The sequence below is a fragment of the Camellia sinensis genome, chromosome 12 (genome assembly GCF_055761805.1).
Source record: "Camellia sinensis isolate YWXY chromosome 12, ASM5576180v1, whole genome shotgun sequence".
Classification (NCBI taxonomy): Eukaryota; Viridiplantae; Streptophyta; class Magnoliopsida; order Ericales; family Theaceae; genus Camellia; species Camellia sinensis.
Window position 1 is genome coordinate 114,395,747 of NC_138972.1, and position 22,701 is coordinate 114,418,447.

The 22,701-nt window shown below is 36.1% G+C and overlaps 1 protein-coding gene and 1 pseudogene across 1 annotated transcript; one reads left to right on the plus strand and one right to left on the minus strand.

Moving 5' to 3' along the window:
- Window positions 1-2,300: 2,300 nt before the first annotated feature.
- Window positions 2,301-4,930, minus strand: LOC114271379 (uncharacterized; annotated as a pseudogene).
- A 1,815-nt stretch (window positions 4,931-6,745) lies between these two features.
- Window positions 6,746-10,888, plus strand: LOC114271378 (uncharacterized). The gene is made up of 3 exons (XM_082897189.1): window positions 6,746-7,453; window positions 7,676-9,262; window positions 9,665-10,888. The coding sequence occupies exons 1-3, from the start codon at window positions 6,746-6,748 to the stop codon at window positions 10,886-10,888; spliced, it is 3,519 nt and encodes a 1,172-aa protein (XP_082753315.1).
- The last annotated feature ends 11,813 nt before the right edge of the window (window positions 10,889-22,701 follow it).

Consider the following 22,701-nt stretch of genomic DNA (forward strand, 5'->3'; position numbering starts at 1 on the left):
TGGTTGTAGTAGAATCATAACTCAATCCCACATCGTTTATAATCTCAATAGAAAAGAGAAAGTGTAAAATTTCAACATTGGTAGTAGCAACATCGTGAACCCCTCGCACATTGTTTAAAAGCAGCCCATAATGTTTGAATATAAGGTGTGATTGAGACATCTAATAATTGCCGAGCTGAATAGCGTTAGCTGGTGACTTAAGCGAGTGCACAAAGTTGGTTTGATGATGGTAAAGTTGAAAGGTGGGTTCGACGCTTGAACTCTGGGTAGACCAGTGAACGTGTTCATTCTGGCTAGCCCAAGGTTTTTTTTTTTTTACATGTATACAATAAAAAATTAATATTGTGATGACCAATGATGAATTTTTTTTCATGTATAAAATAAATAAATTATTATCGTTATGATCAAAGATGGATCCACGAAATTTGAAAATCTAAATATACTATCCCATCCTTTGGATCTATCCTTGGTGATGATGTTCAACATAAAAATAATGGTTTTATCTATTTCAATCAATAAAATTTGGTGGCTTTTGGCAAATCAACTAAAAACTCTTATCTTTTTTTTTTTTAATTTGCCTCTAAAATTTTACATTTTTTGTGTATCTAGTGTAGAATGATCTAAAAACATCACCAACTTATTTCCACTTTTTTTTTAGTCAGTTATTTTCCATTTTAATTTTATAACTTATTTGGTCTATACAATCGAGTAGATGCTAAAATGCAAAGTTTTTAAAAAAAAATTTTGAAAAACCTCTAGTACAAATGAAAAAAAAAAAAAATCTAAATACTTACCCCAGTTCCACTAAATTTTCTTTACGAAAAATTACAACTCAATAGTATTTTCAAAAAATAATTACAAATTTTTAAATTTACCACTCTAATGTGGTTTTTTTTTTCTACACTTGCATTACTACATACCTTTAAAATAATTCAAAATATATTCCAAGCACAATAAACATTTAAAAGCTTTGACCAGAGAGGATTTGGTGATGGTGGCGGTTGATGGTGGTTACAAGAGAGAAGGAAACATAATCTCATTAGAAAATAGATAGTGTAAAGTTTTAATATTGGTAGTAGTATAATCGTAAACTTATTAACAACGTAAAATAAAAAATAAAAAATAAAGAAAAAGAAAAACCTATTCATTTTTCTAACCCAACCATACAAAAGAAAAGAATTCAGCACCTTTCCCTTCATTTTTTTTTCCTTCTCTTTTCCTTTCCCTCCACAAATTCAAGATTCAAACATATTGAAAAAGAAAAAATAAAAATAGAAAAGGAATTCGTAAAAGGCCACTTTGCAGCTTGGTAAACAAGTTTTTGTTGAGTTTTAAGTTTTATTTGAAGTTTGGCTATCCGCTTTCCAATAAATTTTTTTGAAGTTTTGGATATCAGCTTCCCAATAAAACTAATTCATTTGGATGGGAACCCCGCAATTCCGATTGATTAGCCACGTCTACTCCATTATCACAATGCATTCTAAGATTGAAATGACCTGAAGGAAATTTATTAATAAGAACAAAATGTGCAGCCATAATGCTTATAAAATACCATGTCACTTATCAGCCATTTCTAACTGTTATGATTTGATTCTAGCAGCTACGTTGTAAATACTTTAACAATCAAGACGTCATTTTTCACATTTGATATACCTACTTCAGCACATTATTTTGCAAAGTAATTTAGTGCTTGAAAAATGGAACCACACCACAAAAGGGATTTGAAGCAATTTTACTTGAATAATGTTTTGTAGCTCGAAACTTTTCTCCCCGAATCCCCCGAATGCCCAAAACGACGTCGTTTTGGGCATTTTTATTTTTCTTTTTCTTTTTTTTCTTTTTTTCTAGTCTGAAAGGCAGAAAGGAAGAGGGAGAGAAAGAGAGAAGAAGAAGGGAAGAGAGAAAGAGAAGAGAGGTTCGCCGATCGCCGATCGTCACCCAGCCCGGTCGTCGTCGCAGCCCAGCCCTGCCGTCACCTCTACCCCCTGCCTCCGCCCCCCACCCCCGCTTCCGCCTCCGCCTCCGCCTCCGCCTCCACCCCCCTCCTCTGCCTCCGCCTCTGCCTAAGCCCCCCTATAGTTGATGTTGGCCCCTCCTTTCCTTCTTCTTCCTTCTTCTTTTTTCTTCTTTTCAAATTCGGGGGATTTGGGGGAGGGCTTTTTCGAGCTACCAATCAAGATTGATTTTACTTAAACAAAAAGACAATGTGACATAAGTATGTAACATAACCATGTGGTGCATAAACACATTGACAAACTATGGTATAAGAATTAGTCATGTTGAGTGAAGGATTAGATTTCTTACCAGTACTTAATTAAGCCATCCCAGCCACAAGTTGCAACTATACTTTGTTCAAATGGATGCCGCTCACAACCAATGCATACCCTTTCAAGACACTTGAGAGTTCTAAAGACTTTGCAACTCTTCCAGTCCCAAAACCAGCATTTACCCTCGCCATCTCTCGACATGACAAAACTACCATCCGGTGAAAAATTGACTTGGCAAGCATATCCAACCACTATGTGCCCCGCAAACCTTTTCTTCTTATTAAGCTGAAATTTTCCCTAGTGTTGTAGATAAGAATCTGATTGTCCAACCTCTGTGCTGGTAGCCAGTTTGTGTTAGGGTGAAGGGATATGGCTGGCATAGAATGCATGTGAGGCTCGCTGATATACTTTATAACCACAGGAATCCCAAATTCCCAAACCCGAAGAGACTTGTCAGCACTAGATGTGACAAACCTTCTGTTGTTGTCTACAAATGTGATTGTATTAACCGCTCCCAAATGTTGATCATACTCTTGAGTAATTTGCCCAGTATTCATATCCCACTGAACAACCTTCTTGTCACTCATGCCTGCTAAAAGAATGTTCTGCTTATCCTCATCCGGGTTCAGCCTAACCACATAAGGTATCTTCCCTGTTGAGAATGCCGATATCACCTGTCCTGTTTCTGTGTCCCAGTATTTAATGTTCTTATCATACCCAGCAGTCAAAAACTTAGTTTCATCATTGCGAAACCAAATATCACGAGCTGCCTTGGAATGTCCCATGTAAGTCCTCATACATTTACCTGAATTAAACACATCCCATATCTTCACCTTCGTATCCATTCCCGCCAATACAATCAAATGCCCGTGCTTGGGGAAAAACCGAATTGCAGACACACCTTTGGTGTGCCCACTCCAAGTATGCACCAATCTCTTCGGAATATAACAATGATCATTCGTAGCCTTAGCATCCTTGGGCGCAGCAATCCAAGACCTACCCTGATAATCCCTCTCCTCATTCCCATGAAATGTACTCTTTTCTTTTTTTTTTTTTTTTTTTTGATCGGCAACAAGAAGACTTTATTGATGGAATAAAACCAGTACATAGTACAAAACGAATTACATCAATAAAGACAAAAGGGAGATGCAAAGGCATCACAATGGGCTAGATCATTCCAACGAGGTACTATGTACTGGTATAAAGACAAAAGGGAGGTGCAAACGAATTACATCAATGAAATGTACTCTTATCAGCAACAAACTCACCCTTTTTCACTATTCCCACTCTTCTCTTCACCCTTCTTCTTCGCATACTCCTCAGCATACTTCTTCTGCTCCTCTGTCAACTCCACTTGCAACCCTTCCTTCTTTCCCGCCCACGGACTCTTTTGATTCTTCAACAACCAAGTCTCCGAAGCCAGGTTATCAACCTCAACACCACCACCACCACCACCTTCCTCTTCATTCTCCACACTCTCTTCATTCTTCTCAAGTTTCCTCTTTTTATGTTCATGTTGAGGTATATTATACACAGAAATCCCATCAGTTTCCTTCAATCTATCCAAATCACCAACATAATTGTTTCCCTCGGGATCAACTGCCTACCCATATTTATGAAAAGTATTGTACTGTTCATCAAAAACAAAGGGTTCAATCGCAGCATTCTCTACAAACCCTAGCTTGTGATTGCGCATACCTTGAGCAATACCGTCGTTGGCGTAGGGATGTGAAAGACCATAGATTGGTGCCCAGAGCTGATCGTAGGTGGGGTTGAAGACTACGACGTGTTGGGAAGGATCGAGGGGCTTGGTTAGGGCTCGATTGGAGTCGACGATTGTAAGAGCGAGCATTGTGTCGTCGACTTTGGGGGCGAAGGATTTGGAAGGGAGGGATATCCATGAGTCCGGCGACGATGAGTGGTCGGAGCGAGGGTTTTGAAATTGTTGATTGTCGTCGTCTTCCATGTCGGTGTCTGCGTATGACTGTAGAAGATCCACGGTGACACCGTTGGAGCTCAGGGGAAGGGGGAGAGAGAGAGAGAGATAGTCATGAACGAACTTTGCTTGTTCGATCCTCAAAAAAACCACTCTCCTTTTTTTTAACTTATATTTTAAAAAATAAGTTATTGAAAAAAAAAATTAAAAATTAAAAATTTATTTGGTTATAAATTTTAAAAATAATTTTAAGCTGATTTATAATTTATTTATTTTTTTAATTGAATAGATGAATGTAAGAGAAAATTTGATTAATTGATTTGTAAAATGTGAGAGGATGAATAGATGGGAGGGAAAAAAAATGAATAATTGATTTATTAATAATAAAAGATAAAAAATAAAATAAAAAAAAAGGATAGAGAAGAGAGAAAACTGAGTTTTGAGTTGTATTTTAAAAATTTATTAACCAAACAATTTTTTTTTTAATTTTTTTATCCAAATCATGTTTTTAGGAATAGATTATTTTAATTGACTTTTTAATTTTTTTGATTATTTTAATTTGGTTTAAATTTTGGATGATAAATTTTTTTTTAGTTGATTTGATAGTTGTGAAAGAAAAAAAAATAATTATAATTTAAATATAATATTTTATCTTATTAATTATTTTAATATATTTTATTTTTATTAACCATTTTAACCTCCAACCCAACTTTCTAAACATCCCCATGTGATCCCAAAAAAAATATTTGCATGCCCTTCTATTTTTTTCTAGATGAATAAAAAATAAATTTAAAAAATTAAAAATCAGTTCGATTCAAACCAAATCATGACTTGATTTGATTTTTTCAATATACAATTGGATTTTATTTTTAAAATAGATGAATTATATTTTTCAATTCAATTCATGGATTATAACCATCCTAAATTTATCTCTTCTCTAGTAGGAGTCCTCTCTTGTCATGTACAAGGATAACTCTCCTGGTGTGGGGGTTCTTTGATTACGAGTGTGGGTAGGAAGTTCTAGATCGTACTAATGGCGGAGTCTCTCTCTGATCTGGCGAGGAGACTCGTATTAACGGAGGAGGAGGAAGTGGAAGTCGCGGTGGAGGATGCCCATCTTCAACCCACGGAGGCGAAAGCAGGGCTTTGTCTGGTGGGTAAACTTCTTACTACGCGCCCATTCAATTTTGAGGTACTGCGGACTACATTGACTGCGGTTTGGAGAGCATCTAAAGGGATCGAGTTCAAGACATTGGGTGCTAACTTGTTTTTGATCCAGTTTGGTCATATTGTTGATAAGAAGAGAGTGCTGCTAAATGGCCCATGGAATTTTGATAACCAGTTAGTTATGTTGAAAGAGTTTAATGGGGATTTACAACCGCTGGACATCACATTCTCTACTATGGCGTTTTGGGTTCATGTATCTAATCTTCCTCTTATTAGCATGACGCGGGATGTGGGAATTTTGCTGGGCAATCAAATCGGGAGTTTTGTCGATATGGAGTATGGAGATGGTGGTATTGCTTGGGGACGAACTCTCCGCCTTCGGGTAGAGATCAATATTGCCAAACCACTTAGGCGGGGTTTGAAATTGACCTTACCTGGGTAAAAGTTGGTGTGGGTTACGCTCACATATGAGAAGCTCCCAAATTTTTGTTTTCATTGTGGTTTGCTTGGTCACAGTGTTCGTGACTGTGCGAACAAGATATTAGGAGGTGAGAAAGAGGATAGGGCACCGTTGCAGTATGGGACCTGGCTCCGGGCAGAGCCCACACGAGGACGGAATCAAAGGGACCACCATTTTACACAGGGGAGGAGGAGGGAGGATGAGGGGAGCTCCAAAATGGTATTGGAGGATGTGGAGGTGCAACAGCGTGGTCACGAGGAGGGCTCGACTCATAGCTTTGTTCCGGTGACGGCTGAGAACCGGCGATCGGAGCAGGCCACTCTGGGTAAGGTCAAATATAGCAAGGTTCAATCTGCTCCCCCAAACATAGGGATTGCTAGTATTTCGGCGGATTTGGTGACCTCATTGGGCGGTATGGGGGGGTGATCATTCTTTGGCGCCAAGGTCAGATATTCAAATTACGGAGGGCTGGGGTGGGAGGGACTTTGACTTGAATGGGCCTGATATGAGGAAGGGTTTGGAGGTGGGGCATATTGGGAAGATGAGGGAAAGGCTTGAGGGGCCGACGCTTGGGGGCTTGGGGGATCAGGATGGGCCCAAGCATTGTGGGTTGGTAAGGCCAATTGTGGACTCTTTTGTGTGCCCTGAGATTAATATGGGTACATATTCTAAGGGCCCAATAAAGGTGGGAAAAAAGTAGAAAAAGATGGCACGTAATATTACGCCACCGGTGGAGCAGAGGGCATTACCCGCTGGTTGTACGAAGAAGCCTGTGGGGAAGAGGGAGAGGGGGTTCTGTAATGAGTCCTCAGGTTCTTCCGATGTCCGCAAACAGGTGAAGATTGTTGAGGGTATGCTACAACATGGTTCATCTCTCCAATTAACGGTGGAGGCTGCTGGGTAGCCCCACCGATCATGATGAAATGCCTCAGTTGGAACTGTCGTGGGCTTGGGAACCCGCGAACAGTTCGAAATCTTCAGCTTTTGCTGAAGGAACAAGCGCCTGATATGGTCTTTCTTATGGAGACAAAGTGTGTGTCGAGAAAGATGGAGTGGCTTCGCTGTAAACTTGGTTTGGCTAGGGGTTTGTTTGTCGATAGGATGGGATTGTCTGGGGGGCTAGCATTGTTCTGGAGAATGGGAGTGTCGGTGTCTATTCGTAGCTACTCCAGTGGGCATGTCGATGCTGTTGTGGAGTCGGACGGGGGGATTGGAAACTGGCGTTTTACGGGGTTCTATGGTCATCCGGAAGTCGTGAAAAAATGGGATTCGTGGGAGTTGCTTCGTCGCTTGGGCGGCTTAGATGATCTACCTTGGTTGGTGGTGGAAGATTTCAACAAGATTTTGTTACCTTCAGAGAAATTGGGTTTGGGAGACCGAAGCAGAGCCCAGATTGATGCCTTCCAACATGCTCTTTCGGATTGTTCGTTAGCTGATTTGGGATTTTTCGGGCCCTATTTTACGTGGTGCAATAATCGGCCATCTGGGTTGGTACATGAACGATTAGATCGTGGAGTGGCTAATGATGCTTGGCTCGCCATTTTTCCAAAGGCTAGGGTGGTTCATCTCACTTGTACGACGTCGGACCACATGCCAATTCTGGTTGACTTGTTGGGGCCGCAAGTGTGTCCTAGTGGGCAGAGGTGGCGACAACGTATCTATCGTTTTGAGGCAATGTGGCTCCGTGATGGTAGATGTGAGTAGGTGGTCAAAACTAATTGGGTTTGTGCTCAAGAAGGTAGTATGGCTCAAGAGGGAAGTATGGCTGGATTACGGCTTACTGTGGAGAGGATGGGTTCTTGCTTAGCCCAGTGAAGGAGGACTACGTTTGGTCATGTCCAACAGTTATTGCGGTCTAAGTTGAATGAGGTGCGGCGCTTGGAGGGTCTGTCCGTGCTCTCTCGGGACAAGTATGGAAAGCGCATGCAGCTATGTAGTGAGATTGATGAACTCTTGGAGAGAGAGGAGACTTTGTGGTGCCAAAGAGCGAGAGCGAATTGGCTGAAAGAAGGTGATCGGAATACTTCTTTCTTCCACTCCAAAGCATTGCAAAGGCATAAGAAGAAGAGGATTGATGGGCTTCAAGATGATCATGATAGATGGTGGTCTACACCGGAAGATTTGGAGCGAATTGTCGTGGGGTATTTTGCGGAGCTGTTTGATGCAGGGCAACAGTGTGATATTGGGGAAGTTTTGGCTTCCATTCACGTTGTCGTTCCACCCGAGAGGAATGTCGAGTTAGCTCGACCATATACCGCAGAGGAGGTGTCATACGCTTTATTTCAGATGCATCCTACGAAAGCCCCGGGCCCGGATGGCAAACCAGCATTATTCTATCAACGGTTTTGGCCGATAGTCGGGGCACAAGTCACACGGGCGGTGTTAGGCATTCTTAATGAAGGCAAGGCGGTGACGGCTATGAATGACACATTTATTGTGTTAATTCCAAAAGTGAAGTCACCCAAACGGATGTCTCAATTTAGGCTAATAAGCCTTTGTAATGTGGTCTACAAGCTAGTATGCAAGGTGTTAGCCAATCGAATGAGGAAAATATTACCCGATATTATTTCGATGAACCAAAGTGCTTTTGTGGCGGGGCGGCTCATTAGTGATAATATGCTTGCCTCATTTGAGATATTTCATTTTTTGAAGAATAAAAGGCATGGAAAAGAGGGACATTTTGCCCTAAAGCTCGATATGAGCAAAGCATACGATCGGGTTGAATGGAGTTTCTTACGAGGGGTCATGGAGAGGATGGGTTTCAATCAACTTTTTGTGGATACAATAGTACATTGTATCTCCTCTGTGTCATATTCGGTCCTTGTGAATGGGAGTCCGATAAAGAAATTTGTTCCTACAAGGGGGCTGCGACAAGGGGACCCGCTTTCTCCGTATTTGTTTGTGTTGTGCGCAGAAGGTCTTTCTGTTTTAATTAAAAGAGCTGAAGGAGAGGGTAAGCTTACGGGGGTGGCTGTGTGTCGAGGTAGTCCACGGGTGTCTCATCTTTTATTTGTAGATGATAGCTTGTTGTTTGGAGCTGCGAACATGCAAGAACTAGCGGTGGTTCAAGATATTTTAGGAAAATATGAGTTAGTTTCAGGCCAGAAAATTAATCTTGAGAAATCGGCTATCTGTTTTAGTAAGAATGTGGGGATAGATATTCAAGCGGGGTTACGAAATGCGATGGGGTTTGGTAATTTGGTGGACTCTGGAAAATATCTCGGGTTGCCTTATATTGTGGGCCGCTCAAAACGAGGCATATTTAATTCTGTTAAAGATAGAGTTTGGACTCGGTTGAATGGGTGGAAGGAAATGTTTCTATCCGTGGCTGGTAGGGAGATATTGCTTAAATCAGTGGCACAAGCTATCCCAACGTATATTATGTCCTGCTTCCAGTTGCCTGATGGAATTTGTGAGGATATTGATTCTATGGTGCGTAACTATTGGTGGGGTAAGAGGGAGAACAAGCGGAAAATTCATTGGAAAAATTGGCGAACATTGTGTGACCCAAAATAGATGGGTGGGATGGGGTTTCGTAGCTTGAAGGCCTTTAACAAAGCATTGTTGGCCAAACAGGGGTGGAGGTTGATTTCGGTGCCGGATTCTTTGGTGGCTAGAATTTTGAAGGCTAAGTATTACCCTCACACAACGTTTCTTCAAGCTAATGTTGGGTCGAATCCCTCGTTCACATAGAGGAGCATTTTTAATGCAAGACCGCTTTTGGAAGCCAGGTTGAGATGGCGAGTGGGGGATGGTCGGTCAATTCAGATTTGGGGTGATAAGTGGGTGTCGCGGCCTCATTCTTTTCGGGTTTGTTCACCACCTTCACCACAGTTACAGGGTGTTTTGGTTAGCGACCTCATCGATGAGGATAGGCATTGTTGGGACGTCAATGTATTGCAAGAGAATCTTTTGGAGATGGACGTGGAGGCAATCCGGCAAATCCCACTTTGCTGTTATGGCATTCCTAATAAGTTGGTTTGGCATTATACGAGGAATGGGCTGTTTTCGGTTCGCCCGGCATATCATTTGCAAATGAATATTAGTGGTCGGGAGGTGCGCAGGTCTGGGTCTGATGTGCAGAATGTGAGTTGGTTTTGGAAGCAAGTATGGAGCCTTCGCATTCCCAATAAGATTAAGGTCTTTGCGTGGAAGTGTTGTTCCAATATTCTACCGGTTAAATCAGTTCTTCGGCAGCGGCATATATTGCAGGAGGATAAGTGTGATGGATGTGGGGATGCAGCAGAAACGGTAATGCACATTTTATGGGAATGTATGAGGGCACGGGAGGTCTGGATTCAAAGTCCGATACCGTTTGTGCTTGATCATGGTGTTGGTGGCGATTTTATGGGATGGGCATATGGTGTTGGACGTCGGACGGATAGTGTCACACTGGGTTTGTTTTTTGCTTTTTGTTGGGGGTTGTGGTCATCGCGGAATCAAGCTCTTTTTAGTAATGCCATTCACTCGGCTGCCGTGACAGTTCAGATGGTGTGTGATTTAATGCGAGATTTTGAGCGGGTTCATTCCAACATGAGTGGGATTCCAGTGGCTCATGGAGTTGCGAAGTGGAGACCGTCGATTGGGGAGATTCTTAAAGTGAACTTCGATGGGGCCATGTTCATGCGGCAGAAGGTCTGTGGGGTAGGGGTGGTGATTCGGGATCTCAATGGCGTTCCTGTTGCAGCTTTATCGGAGCAAATTCCACAATGGATGGAGAGTGATTGTATTGAAGCTATTGCTGCTGTCAAGGCTTTGGATTTTGCAACAGAATTGGGATTAACAAACATTCATTTGGAAGGTGATTCCCTTACTGTGATCAAGGCTATGCGAGAGGATGGTTATCTTAATGCTTCGTTTGGTCATTTTTTACAATATGCCATTGATCGTAGTAAGCAATTTGCGAGCTTCTGTGTTTCTTACACGCACCGGAGTGGCAATGTAATGGCTCACCATTTGGCTCAAATGGCTAAGGAGGATCCGGAGAAACGGGTTTGGATGGCTGGGGTTCCTGAGCATTTAGTACAGGTTTTGTTGAGTGATGTTCCTGTTTTGTAGGGGCTCATGACTTCCACTTTCTAAAAAAAAAAAAAAAAAAAATGTTGACATGCATTAATTACACACCACTATTTAATGTTGACATACATTACACACAAAAATTAAACATGTTTCTTTATTAATTGTCATTATGTTTTGGTTGTTTCCATGTATTCAAATGTTGACTATACGTGATAATGTGAATATCCACATTAGATGACGTGAATGTGAATGTTCACATCAGATGACGTGAATGTTCACATTTTAGTGTGAACATTCACGTCATGTTTATATTCAAATGAAAGTTGAAACTTGTAATTGTGTAATTTGATGCAATGCTGATGTAAACATTAACATCATATTTATCACAATGTCATCTGATATGAACATTCACATTCATGTCATCACATACAGTCAACATTTGGATGCATAGGAACTACCAAAAACATAATGACAATCAATGATGCATGAAAACTATAAAAACATAATGACAATTAATAAAAAATCATATTTAATTTTTAGTGTGTAATATATGTCAACATTAAATACTAACTGCATTTTTTTGAAGTGAAGATATAATGACAATCAACATTAAATATCAACATTAATAGGGGTAGGAGAGATTTAGGATATTTTGGTCTTCTTACCTCAAATGAAACTTAATAGAATAGTCAAAATATGAGTTGAATGAAAAAAAAACTCTTAAAAAGAGAACTTATCAAAAAGCTCCATTTTTAAATTGCACTTTCTAGATTTGGCATAAGATTATTCCACCATTTTTCACAAGTTATGTTAGGTACTTAAGAATTTTTACTCTAAAATCCTGAATGTGGGTCATCCGCACAAATTATAATTTACCCTAAAATTCAAAATATTTTTCTATTAAAAATTTTGAATACACATTTTACAAGAATTCATACAATAAACATCTATACTATATATTAAGCAAAATGAGAGTTTTTAACCCCAAATCTTGTGAGAGTTTCAATCTCAATCTAAATTTTTTGATTTTTTTATTTAAAAAAAAAAAATCTTAGCATTTACTAGCTTCTCCCACCTCCCAAGTCTTACCATCATAATAACACTTTAATGCATTAAGAACAAGCATAAAAAAAATTCTTTGAAATCCAACACATATGAATTTCTTGAAAAGTCCCAACACATATGATTATTATCCCTCATAATAACACTTTAATGCATTAAGAACAAGCATAAAAAAAATTATTGAAAAGTCCAACACATATAATTATTATCAAAATATTAAATTTTAATATAATATAATAAAAAAAGACATTTAATTCTTTGAAAAGTTCAACACATATGATTATTATCAAAATATTAAACTTTAATATAATACAAAAAAAAATATTTAAAAAAAATATTTAAAAATTATAATTTACATATATAAATAATTATTAACATAATCCGTACATTGTACAGCTGATATGCTAGCGTTTTTAAAAAGTAACGGGACTATAAAAGGCCACACAAAAAGTGAAGAAGTGGGATGGAATATTTTCAATAGCATAAAGCATCACTTTTTGAAAATTTCCTCAAATTTTAATAAGTACTGATTCTTAATTGATAAATTATAAGGGAGTTGACAAGAAAAGTGAACATGATTTTATATATATATATATATATATATATAGGTGTTGATTGGGAAGTGTTTTTTTTGGGGGTTTTTTTGCTTAAAAAATACCAAAACACAAATTAGTTAAAAAAAATTTAAAAATAAATTTAGACAAAATGTCACATTAAATTCATAATTATTTCACTTTTTTTCTCACAAATATCACATATAATTACAAAAAAATTTAACTATTTTTTCAAATATAAAAATTTTAATCTCTTAAAATAATTAAAAATTAAAAAAATCAACTAAAATAACAACTTCTCAATCACGCACGTAGCAAAGGTCACCTTAATAGCAATTTAAAGGGCTATCAATACGGACCCGAGGGGTGCAAAAATAGTTAAAAGCTCAATACAATTTTTCCACCAGTCAAAATATTTTTTATTTGTTTATATTTTTTTTACAAATTTTAATAAATTTTTTACATACCAATAGATGTTATTGACAACTTTACCGCTTATCATCAACGCATGTTATTGATATCCTAAGAGTATCTTCAAAGGTGAACTAAATTTTTTACGAAATTTGAATAAAAAAAAAAAAAATTTTCTCAATCTGATATAACTTGCTCCAACCGTGCATCAAAAGGGAAAAGTCGACCGGTTGGTCGACCGGTAAGGGTAATTTTTTTTTTTTTTTTTTAACTGTTTGAACTTTTTTGACCAGTTTGAACCCACCTATTTAAAAGGGAACCGGTCGATCGGTTGGTCAACCGGCCGGACAACCAATTGGTTGACCGGTTGGCCCACCCCAACGGTAATGCACAGTGAAATAGTGAAATCTGAAACTTATTCTCACTTTGATAAATTTTTTGTTGTATTATCATTTTGACACCAATTTAGTGAAACTATTAGAGTTTCAAAAAATGACTTTTTTACTAAATTTTAAATCTAATATAAAATTTGATAAATCGTTGGAGATGATCTAAACAATTGTCATTTGCACTTTCTTATATATAAAAGTAGAAACGGAATGAGATTTATTTTATTTTTTTAATATTTTTTAGGTACAACAATGTGGAATTTGTGAATACAAAAATGTTTTAGAATTCTAATATAGGAACTCTAATAGCTCTAATAGAAAGATAGGTTCCACCTTAATGTAATGTTTGTGCCTTATTTTATTTTTTATTTTTTATTTTTTTTTTACTTTAACACATCATTAAAACTCAAATTAAAATTTTATATTTAAAGTTCTCTATCATTTCCGATTGTGAGTATGGTTGGTTTATATTTTGCTTTGGCTTCATATCAACCATCTTATCATGTATACGGTCACTTCGTAGTGGGATTACACATCAGATTTATTTTATTTTTTTAATATTTTTTAGGTACAACGATGTGGAATTTGTGAGTGTGGTTGGTTTATATTTTGCTTTGGCTTCTTATCAACCATCTTATCATGTATACGGTCACTTCGTAGTGGGATTACACATCATTTAAAGCATCTTCTTCTTTTCCAAATACAATGGACATTTAGGGCTGGTTTAGGATCATTTAAACAGCAATGATTGATTGAGTGTCATAATTTTTATAATTTAATGGTTTGAAATTATTAAAATAATATTATTTTGAGTATAAAATAATTTTAAAATTGTTAAAACGGTCATTTTGGTAATTTTGAGTTATTTTAACTACAAAATTATAACCCTCAAATATTTTCCTAATTCAAATAAGTGTATTTTTTTATTTTTTATAAAATATGAATTAGGAATGAATTGAATTTGAACTGATGTGGTAGAGATGTGATACAATTTAAATAAAATAATGTGACTTAAATAAGATAGTAAGTTTTTAATTTTTTAACTTTTTAATTTTTTTTAAATTAGGACAAATAAAACCTTAATCTTGTGTCAAAATGTCATCATACACAACATCTCACACGTGTTTCTCATATTTGGATTCCAAGCTTCCTTAAAAAGTAAATTCGAATTCCAAGTGCCATCTCTTATAATTCTAAGCCTAAAGTAGAATTATGTTATAAGTATTATGAATTATTTAGTGTCGCGGATGTCAATATCTAGCATCACACTATTTATTAGTGTAACATTTACATATATTAGTGTAGGACTCAATTTATTGAATGGTGTAATATTGTTGCATGACATTGAACAATTTTTGTATAAATAAACGGTAGTGCTATATACACCAATTAGTGTACACACTAGTGTATCAATTAGTGTTATTATATTATTAATGACTTTATTTATTATACAAATTATAAATACTCAAAACCTCTAAAATTATGTCACATCATCTGTTGGTATATTAATGTGTACACTAATTAGTACATATAGCATTATTCATAAACAAAGTATGTCTTGCTAATTTGTGTTTTGTTATATTTTAAATTTTAAATTTGTGAGGAGAGACAAATTTTTAAAAATTTATTAAAATTTTTAAAAAATTATTAAAATTTTTACAAAATGTCTCACATGACTATAAGATTACATTATATAGGTTTCATGTAAATCACACATCACATTCATTCGAGACATTTGAAAAAAAAAAATTGAGATCTAACATTACTCAAACTTGACCCACAAGTGCGTTTTGGAAAAGCACTATTGGTTCCAAAAGCAAGTGAGCTGATGCACATTAGGCAAATTAATGAATACCAAATAATATAATGACATCATCATTTTTAAAGAATTATAATAGAAGGTAGTTTGAACCCTTTAGGCTGTTGAGTTTTTTTCCTTTATTTTTATATTATTATATACAAAATGCTATGAATTATAAAAAATATTTTACAAAAATAGTCTCGAAGTTGTGGTTGGTCGATCGGCGGGTTCACTAGGAAATCTTAGGATTGACCGACAATGGCTTCAAAATGATTCTCATGCAATATTTTTTTATGGTCCTTAATATTGTTGAATTTTATATGAGTGACAATCGTGACATAGATGAAATAAATTATTAGGTGTTTTAAGAGTAAGAGAAGTTGATGCCCCCAATTTGATAGGGATTGGTGTAAATAATACGTTTATCACTTTTATGTCATGGTGGTGGTACATGTACTAACGAGTGTATTAATTAATATTATGACACTATTATTGACTACATTTATTATACACATTACAAATACTCAAAACCTCTAAAATAATATCACATTACCTATTAGTACACTAGTTAGTACACCAATTCATATATATAACATTACTCTTTATGTTAGTGCTCTAATCAACCTATAAATAGAAGTTTCTCTGATAATGGACATTACTCTAAGGCCCCGTTTGTTTTTGGCTATAAGGAGGGTATTGGGACTAGTAATACCAAGGTATTACTAAAGCCCCTGTTTGTTTGCAGAGAAAGCCTTGGGACTATTAGTCCCTTGGTATTGCTAATACCCTTGAAGGGGGATTGGTAAGGAGGAAGTAGAGATGGTATTAGAAAATAGTGAGGGGATTAGAAATTTTTTTATTTTTTATATATTGGGAATTTTTTTTTAAATATAATGTTTAATTTTTTATATTTTTTTATTTGTTTTATTATTTTATATAAAAATAATTTAACAATTCCTCATTATTAATCCCTTGACTATCAATCCCCTCACTATTAATCCCCTCACTATCAAGCCCCTCACTAACAATCCCCTCACTATTAATCCCCTCATTATCAATCCCCTTCATTCTATCTCTCAAAACAAACGAGCCCTAAGAGAAAGAAATTATTTTTCAGAGGACAATGGTAAACATTTATGTTGTGTTTCGATAGAAAATTTGTAGGACAATCTTCACTGTATTTAAATAAATTAAATTCTGTTGTGTACTAAACAACAACCAGAATATAAAGAAATAAAAGAAATGAGAGAATTTGTTTGATCGCAAAAATCAAACTCGAAATAAAAATAAATAAATAAAAACAGATTTTATTTTGTTACAAAAATAAAATTAAAATCTGATTTAAATAAACAATAATAACACTGAAAATAAATTAAATAACTTACTTGATTTAATTTTTTCGAATTATAATCTGATCAAGTCCGGTGTTTGACACTGTGTCCTTAAGACAGATTTGTCCTCTTCACGGTGCTTTCAGAATTTAGACGTCTATCTCCTAGGATGAAATGATCTACTACAAATAATAGCAGCACTACAAATTGTTTACCTTACGAACACACTAAGTGTTTACACTCTTTCTTTTAGAAATTAAATGCAGCAAAATGCAGAGATTTATAGCAGAGGATGGAGTACGAAAATTGGAGTAAAATCCAAATGGGGGGCTAGTCTATTTATAGATATAAAGGTGGCTGTTGGTTTTGAATTGAACAGGTATGAAACCTGTTGGTTTTGAATTCAAACAGATTTGAATCTGTTGGGTTCATAATTTAAACAGATACAAAAACAGGAATGGCCCTGTTTGCATGTACGTTAAAAACCAGACTAGTTTATTTCTAGAAGGACCCTGTTTGGATGTACAGTAAAACCAAACCAGTTTATTTCCGGTTTAATTTGAATTCTGAATTTTATTTTATACAAAATAAAATTAAATTCAAATGTTTTTGGCCTAAAAAGAATAGAATTGGGCCGAACAAGCCCAATCCAACCTCACACCAGCGCCCAAGCCTAGGCCCAGCCCAGCCCGCCCGACCGGACGGACGGACGGCGGCGGTGTGCGCGTGTGGTGATTTTTGGGTCCAATGGGTCTAGCCCATTTTGCCCATAACCTCTCCCTCTAAAACACTTGGATACCCCTTGGGGTACACCCCAAGTACCAAACCCAAGCCTTATAAACCTATTCAAAACTTTCCACCAAATCAATGTGGGACAAGCCATTTTACAACCTTAAGGAATTTCCACCAAAACTCCATTCCATGGAGCACACTTTGGCTTTAATTTCCCATTCACTCGGTAATGGTTTTGAGCAACCAAATATACCACGTGAATCACAACGCGGCATAGAACGCGTTACCACTTTGACCCATGAAAATCGACGCACGGGGCCCACCTAAAAAATAGACCAAACTTAGGAAAAAATTCTGGTTTTATCTAGAATTTTATAACCATTTCCAACAATCCCCCACATGAATGGAATTTGATGACAACGGAAATGCAACAATATGCAGACTATTGAAAGAGTATAAGTCGAAAATATCTTGCATCAGGATAGGTAGCTTTCGGCCTTGAACCTTCCCTAGTGATAACCTATTGGACTTACTGGCTAACCAATGGACGTGATGCCTTGAATTGTTCAGACGTTTGTGTAAGCCAAGACAATAGATTTCACACAAAATATCTTCTAACACATCGTGGTTCTCACTGTTGTGTTTATTTTGGCCTTGAATGCGCCTGGTTTTCATAAGTGTTTCTAGAGAATTTAGCCTCTTCATTCTCATAGAATCGGCCCCAGTTTAACACTCATATAAGTGATTCTTATTGTGGGTATCTCCTTATACTCGTCTTGATTTATGCCTCAATCAAGATATAAGTAATCATTAAAAGCAAAGCTTATCCTTATACCCCTGCATACAACATATGCTGCAGATATCACTCTCACCATAGGAATGGGTAGGAAATTTTTAATCCCTTGGAGATTTCTGGCGAGCCATACATAACTTAGTTGTCCCTTTAAACTTAGTTCTTCGAATCTCCAGTCATATAAGTACGGTTACCATTATGACGACTCTTATGTAATAGGCTTTAATCCTATCCCCGTCGATGAACTATACACTAGCTCTTTTGTCAAACTTTTTGTTAACAGATTTGCAATATTCTCTTTAGATTTTATATAATCTATAGAGATTATTCCATTTGACCATAACTGCCTAACGGTATTATGTCGACGACGAATATGTCGTGACTTACCGTTATACATATGATTCTGTGCCTTGCCTATTGCAGATTGACTATCACAATGAATGCAAATAGCTGGCACAGGTTTTGGCCACATTGGAATGTCTTCTAAGAAGTGACGAAGCCATTCTGCTTCTTCTCATTCTTTGTCTAAAGCAATAAACTCGAATTCTATTGTGGATCGTGCGATGCAAGTTTGTTTCGTGGATTTCCAAGAAACAGCAGCGCCTCCTAGAGTAAAGACATATCCACTAGTGAATTTTGAATCTTTAGTATCCGATATCCAATTGGCATCACAATAACCTTCAAGTACTGCTGGATATCGAGTAAAGTTCAAACCATGATCACAGGTGAATCTTAAATATCGAAGAACCCGAATGATCGCTTTCCAGTGGTCTTCTCCGGGATTACTAGTGTACCTACTCAATTTACTGATAGCATAAGCTATATCAGGACGAGTACAATTCATTAGGTACATTAGGCTTCCAATAATTTGGGAGTATTTTAACTGAGACACTGCATCACCTTTATTTTTCGATAAATAAAGATTGACGTCTACAGGTGTTCTAGCTAAATTCATATCATTCTTGATAAATTTATCAAGAATTTTCTCAATATAATGTGATTGAGATAATGCATATTCGTCAAATGTTTTAGTAATTTTCATTCCTAATATAACATCTGCGACCCCCATATCTTTCATATCAAATCTTTTGTTAAGCATCTGCTTAGTTGATTTGATCATGTTTTGACTGCTTCCAATGATAAGTATGTCATCCACATAAAGACAAACTATGACATATCCTTGGTCAGTGTTTTTAACATAGACGCATTTGTCACATTCGTTTATCTTAAACGTATTAGTAAGCATTGCATGATCAAATTTTTCATGACATTGCTTAGGTACTTGTTTTAATCCATAAAGGGATTTTACAAGTCGACAAACTTTCTTTTCTTTCCCTGATACTACAAACCCTTCGGGTTGCTCCATATAGATCTCTTCATTTAGATCACCGTTTAAGAAAGCTATCTTAACATCCATTTGATGTATTTCTAAATTAAACAACGCTGCTATATAAATAAGCATGCGAATGGATGTTATTCTTGTCACAAGAGAATATGTGTCAGAATAGTCCAAACCTTTCTTTTGTCTGTAACTTTTAACTACAAGTCTTGCTTTATACTTGTCAATTGAACCATCTACTTTCATTTTTCTCTTGAATATCCATTTATATCCAAAAGGTTTAGAACCTGGTGGAAGATCCACCAATTCTCAAGTATGATTTTGCATAATGGATTCAATTTCATTATTAACAGCCTCTTTCCACAAAGGTGCTTTAGGACCTGTCATTGCTGCCTTAAAGCTTTGAGGTTCATTTTCTAACAGGTATGTCAGAAAATCTGGACCAAAGGATTTTGATGTTCTCGCTCTCTTACTTCGTCTTAGTTCATCATCAGTTAAATCCTGTTGGTCGAGACTATTACTAGTCTCTTGTGTTTGATTGTCATTAGTCTCTTGACTTTGTGTACAATCATAAGTTCTTTTCTGTGAACTTAATTCCTGTCCTTTCTTGTAAGGAAAGACATGTTCAAAAAATACAGCATTCCTTGACTTTATAATAGTGTTCACATTTATATCAGTATTTTTGATTTATAAGTCAGAAACCGATATGCACTACTATTCTGAGCATAACCAATAAACACACAGTCTACTGTTTTTGGTCAAATCTTAGTCTTTTCAGGAACAAGAACTTCAACTTTTACCAAACACCCCCACACTTTTAAGTATTTGTAAGAAGGTGGTCGATCTTTTCTCAATTCATAAGGAATGCTTTTGGTTTTCTTGTGGAGTATTCTATTAAGAACATAATTAGCAGACAATATTGCTTCCCCCCACAAGTTTTGTGGTAAGCCTGAACTTAGTAACATGGCATTCATCATTTCTTTTAGGGTTCTATTCTTCCTTTCAGCAATTCCATTTTGCTGTGGAGAATAAGGTGCTGTAGTTTGGTAAATAATGCCATTTTGTACACAAAATTCATTTAATGGTGCATCGTATTCACCACCCCTATCACTTCTAACCATTTTAATGGTTTTACCAAGTTGATTTTCAACTTCTATTTTGTAGAGTTTAAACATTTTTAAGGTTTCATCTTTACTTCTAAGTAAATAAACATAACAATATCTTGTGCAATCATTGATAAAAATTATGAAATACTTTGTGCTTCCTCTAGTTTGAATAAATTTTAAATCACATACATCAGTATGAATTAATTCTAGAGGTTCGATTTTCCTTTCAACTGATTTAAATGGAACCTTAGTTAGTTTCGCTTCTACACAAACTTCACATTTATGATTAGGATTAATTTCAAACTTTAGTATATAATCCAAACCAATTAATCTACGCAAAGTATCATAATTTACATGTCCTAATCTACCATGCCATAAATTTGACTCAAGAATATAAGTAAAAGATGTGTTATTCTTATTCATAGCAACTTTCGGTACAACTGTCATTACATTTAACTTAAAGAGACCATCACTCATGTATCTCTTACCAACATACATACCACTCTTTGTTAATACAAATTTATCAGACTTTAATACAAGCCTAAAACCATTTTTACTTAACAAAGACCTAGAAACTAAATTCTTCCGGATGTCAGGTACATGCAGTACGTTGTTGAAGGTCAGTTCTTTCCCTGATGTCATCTTCAAGATCACTTTCCCTTGTCCAGCCACAGTAGAAGTAGAAGAATTTTTCATAAAAAGTTGTTCACCATTTGCAGCCTCATTGTAGGTAGTGAACATCTTCTTATTCGCACATATGTGACGAGTTACTCCAGTGTCAACCCACCACTCTTTGGGATTTCCAACCAAGTTAGCCTCAGACACCACAGCAGAGAAGTTGATGTCATTCACTCCATCAGAGATGTAATCTAATTCAGTTACATTGGCTTGATTGGTGGTCTTCTTGCTTGTACTTCCATGATCCTTCTTAGGGCAGCGGCAGTCAGAAGGTCGATGTCCAATCTTGCCACAATTATAGCATTTTCCTTTGAACTTCTTGTTGCCATTGTTGTCGCCTTGTTTAGGACCATCTCCAGTAAACTTTCTCTTTTTGTTATGTGGTTTATGAACTTGTTCAACCACATTAGCCTTGGACTCAATGGAATTTTTCTCATTCCTTTTTTCAGCCTTTCGGTTATCTTCCTCAATTCTCAGTCTTACAATAAGTTCATCCATGGTCATCTCTTTGCGTTTATGTTTTAAATAGTTTTTGAAATCTTTCCAAGCCGGTGATAACTTTTCCACTAAAGCAACGACTTGGAAAGACTCGCTAAGAGACATACCTTCTGAATGAATATCATGCAAAATTATCTGAAAACTTTGAACTTGAGATATTACAGTTTGGGAGTCTACCATAACAAAGTCCAGAAATTTACTGACAACAAATTTCTTCGTGCCGGCATCCTCTATCTTGTATTTCTTCTCCAAAGAATCCCATAATTCTTTTGCTGTTTTCAAAGGACTGTATACATTATACAGCATATTGTCAAGGCCATTGAGGATGTAGTTTTTGCACAGAAAATCTGAATGTTTCCAAGCATCTACAGTGGCAACAACTTGCCGATCACTTTCACCCTCTTTAAGTGTTGGAGCCTCTTCATGGAGAAACCGGGCCAAATTAAGAGTTGTAAGATAGAACAACATCTTCTGCTGTCATCTCTTAAACTCGGTACCGTTAAATTTTTTTGATTTTTCTCCATGATTGATTGGTATATGAACATGGTTCTGGATAAGGACCGATGTTGGTGTAATAATAGGAGTACCACTACCAGATGCAGTTTCAGTTGCAGTAGCCATAATCTCTTATTACAAAAATCAGAAAAAATTAAAACACAAATTAATTTTCTAGTTATTAAAACCAGAAAATAAATTTATAATACAAAATAATTTTATTTTCCTTGTTGCTAAAACTAGAAAAATAAAATATCACAATAATTTTCTGTAACACAATTAATATTCTGCAATTGTTAATGATACCACTATATCACTACTAGTTGTCAAAGAAAAGAGACAGTATATTACTACTATCTGTCAAATAGCATAAACCACTATTTATTTTTCCAACCAGAATATGTTTTTATGAAATCACAGAAAATTAAATACAATGAAGGTTCCAAAAATGGATCTGTCTTAAGATTGTAGGACAATCTTCACTGTATTTAAATAAATTAAATTCTGTTGTGTACTAAACAACAACCAGAATATAAAGAAATAAAGGAAATGAGAGAATTTTTTTGATTACAAAAAACAAACTCGAAATAAAAAGAAATAAATAAAAACAAATTTTATTTTATTACAAAAACAAAATTTAAATCTAATTTAAATAAACAATAA

Bases quoted from the DNA above. Each gene is read 5' to 3' on its own strand.
- LOC114271378 (XM_082897189.1), top strand. From the start codon at position 6,746: ATGATGAAATGCCTCAGTTGGAACTGTCGTGGGCTTGGGAACCCGCGA. The intron at 7,454-7,675 runs GTGTGTCCTAGT...CATGTCCAACAG, and splicing joins TTGACTTGTTGGGGCCGCAA to TTATTGCGGTCTAAGTTGAA. The intron at 9,263-9,664 runs GTGCGTAACTAT...CCTTCACCACAG, and splicing joins GTGAGGATATTGATTCTATG to TTACAGGGTGTTTTGGTTAG.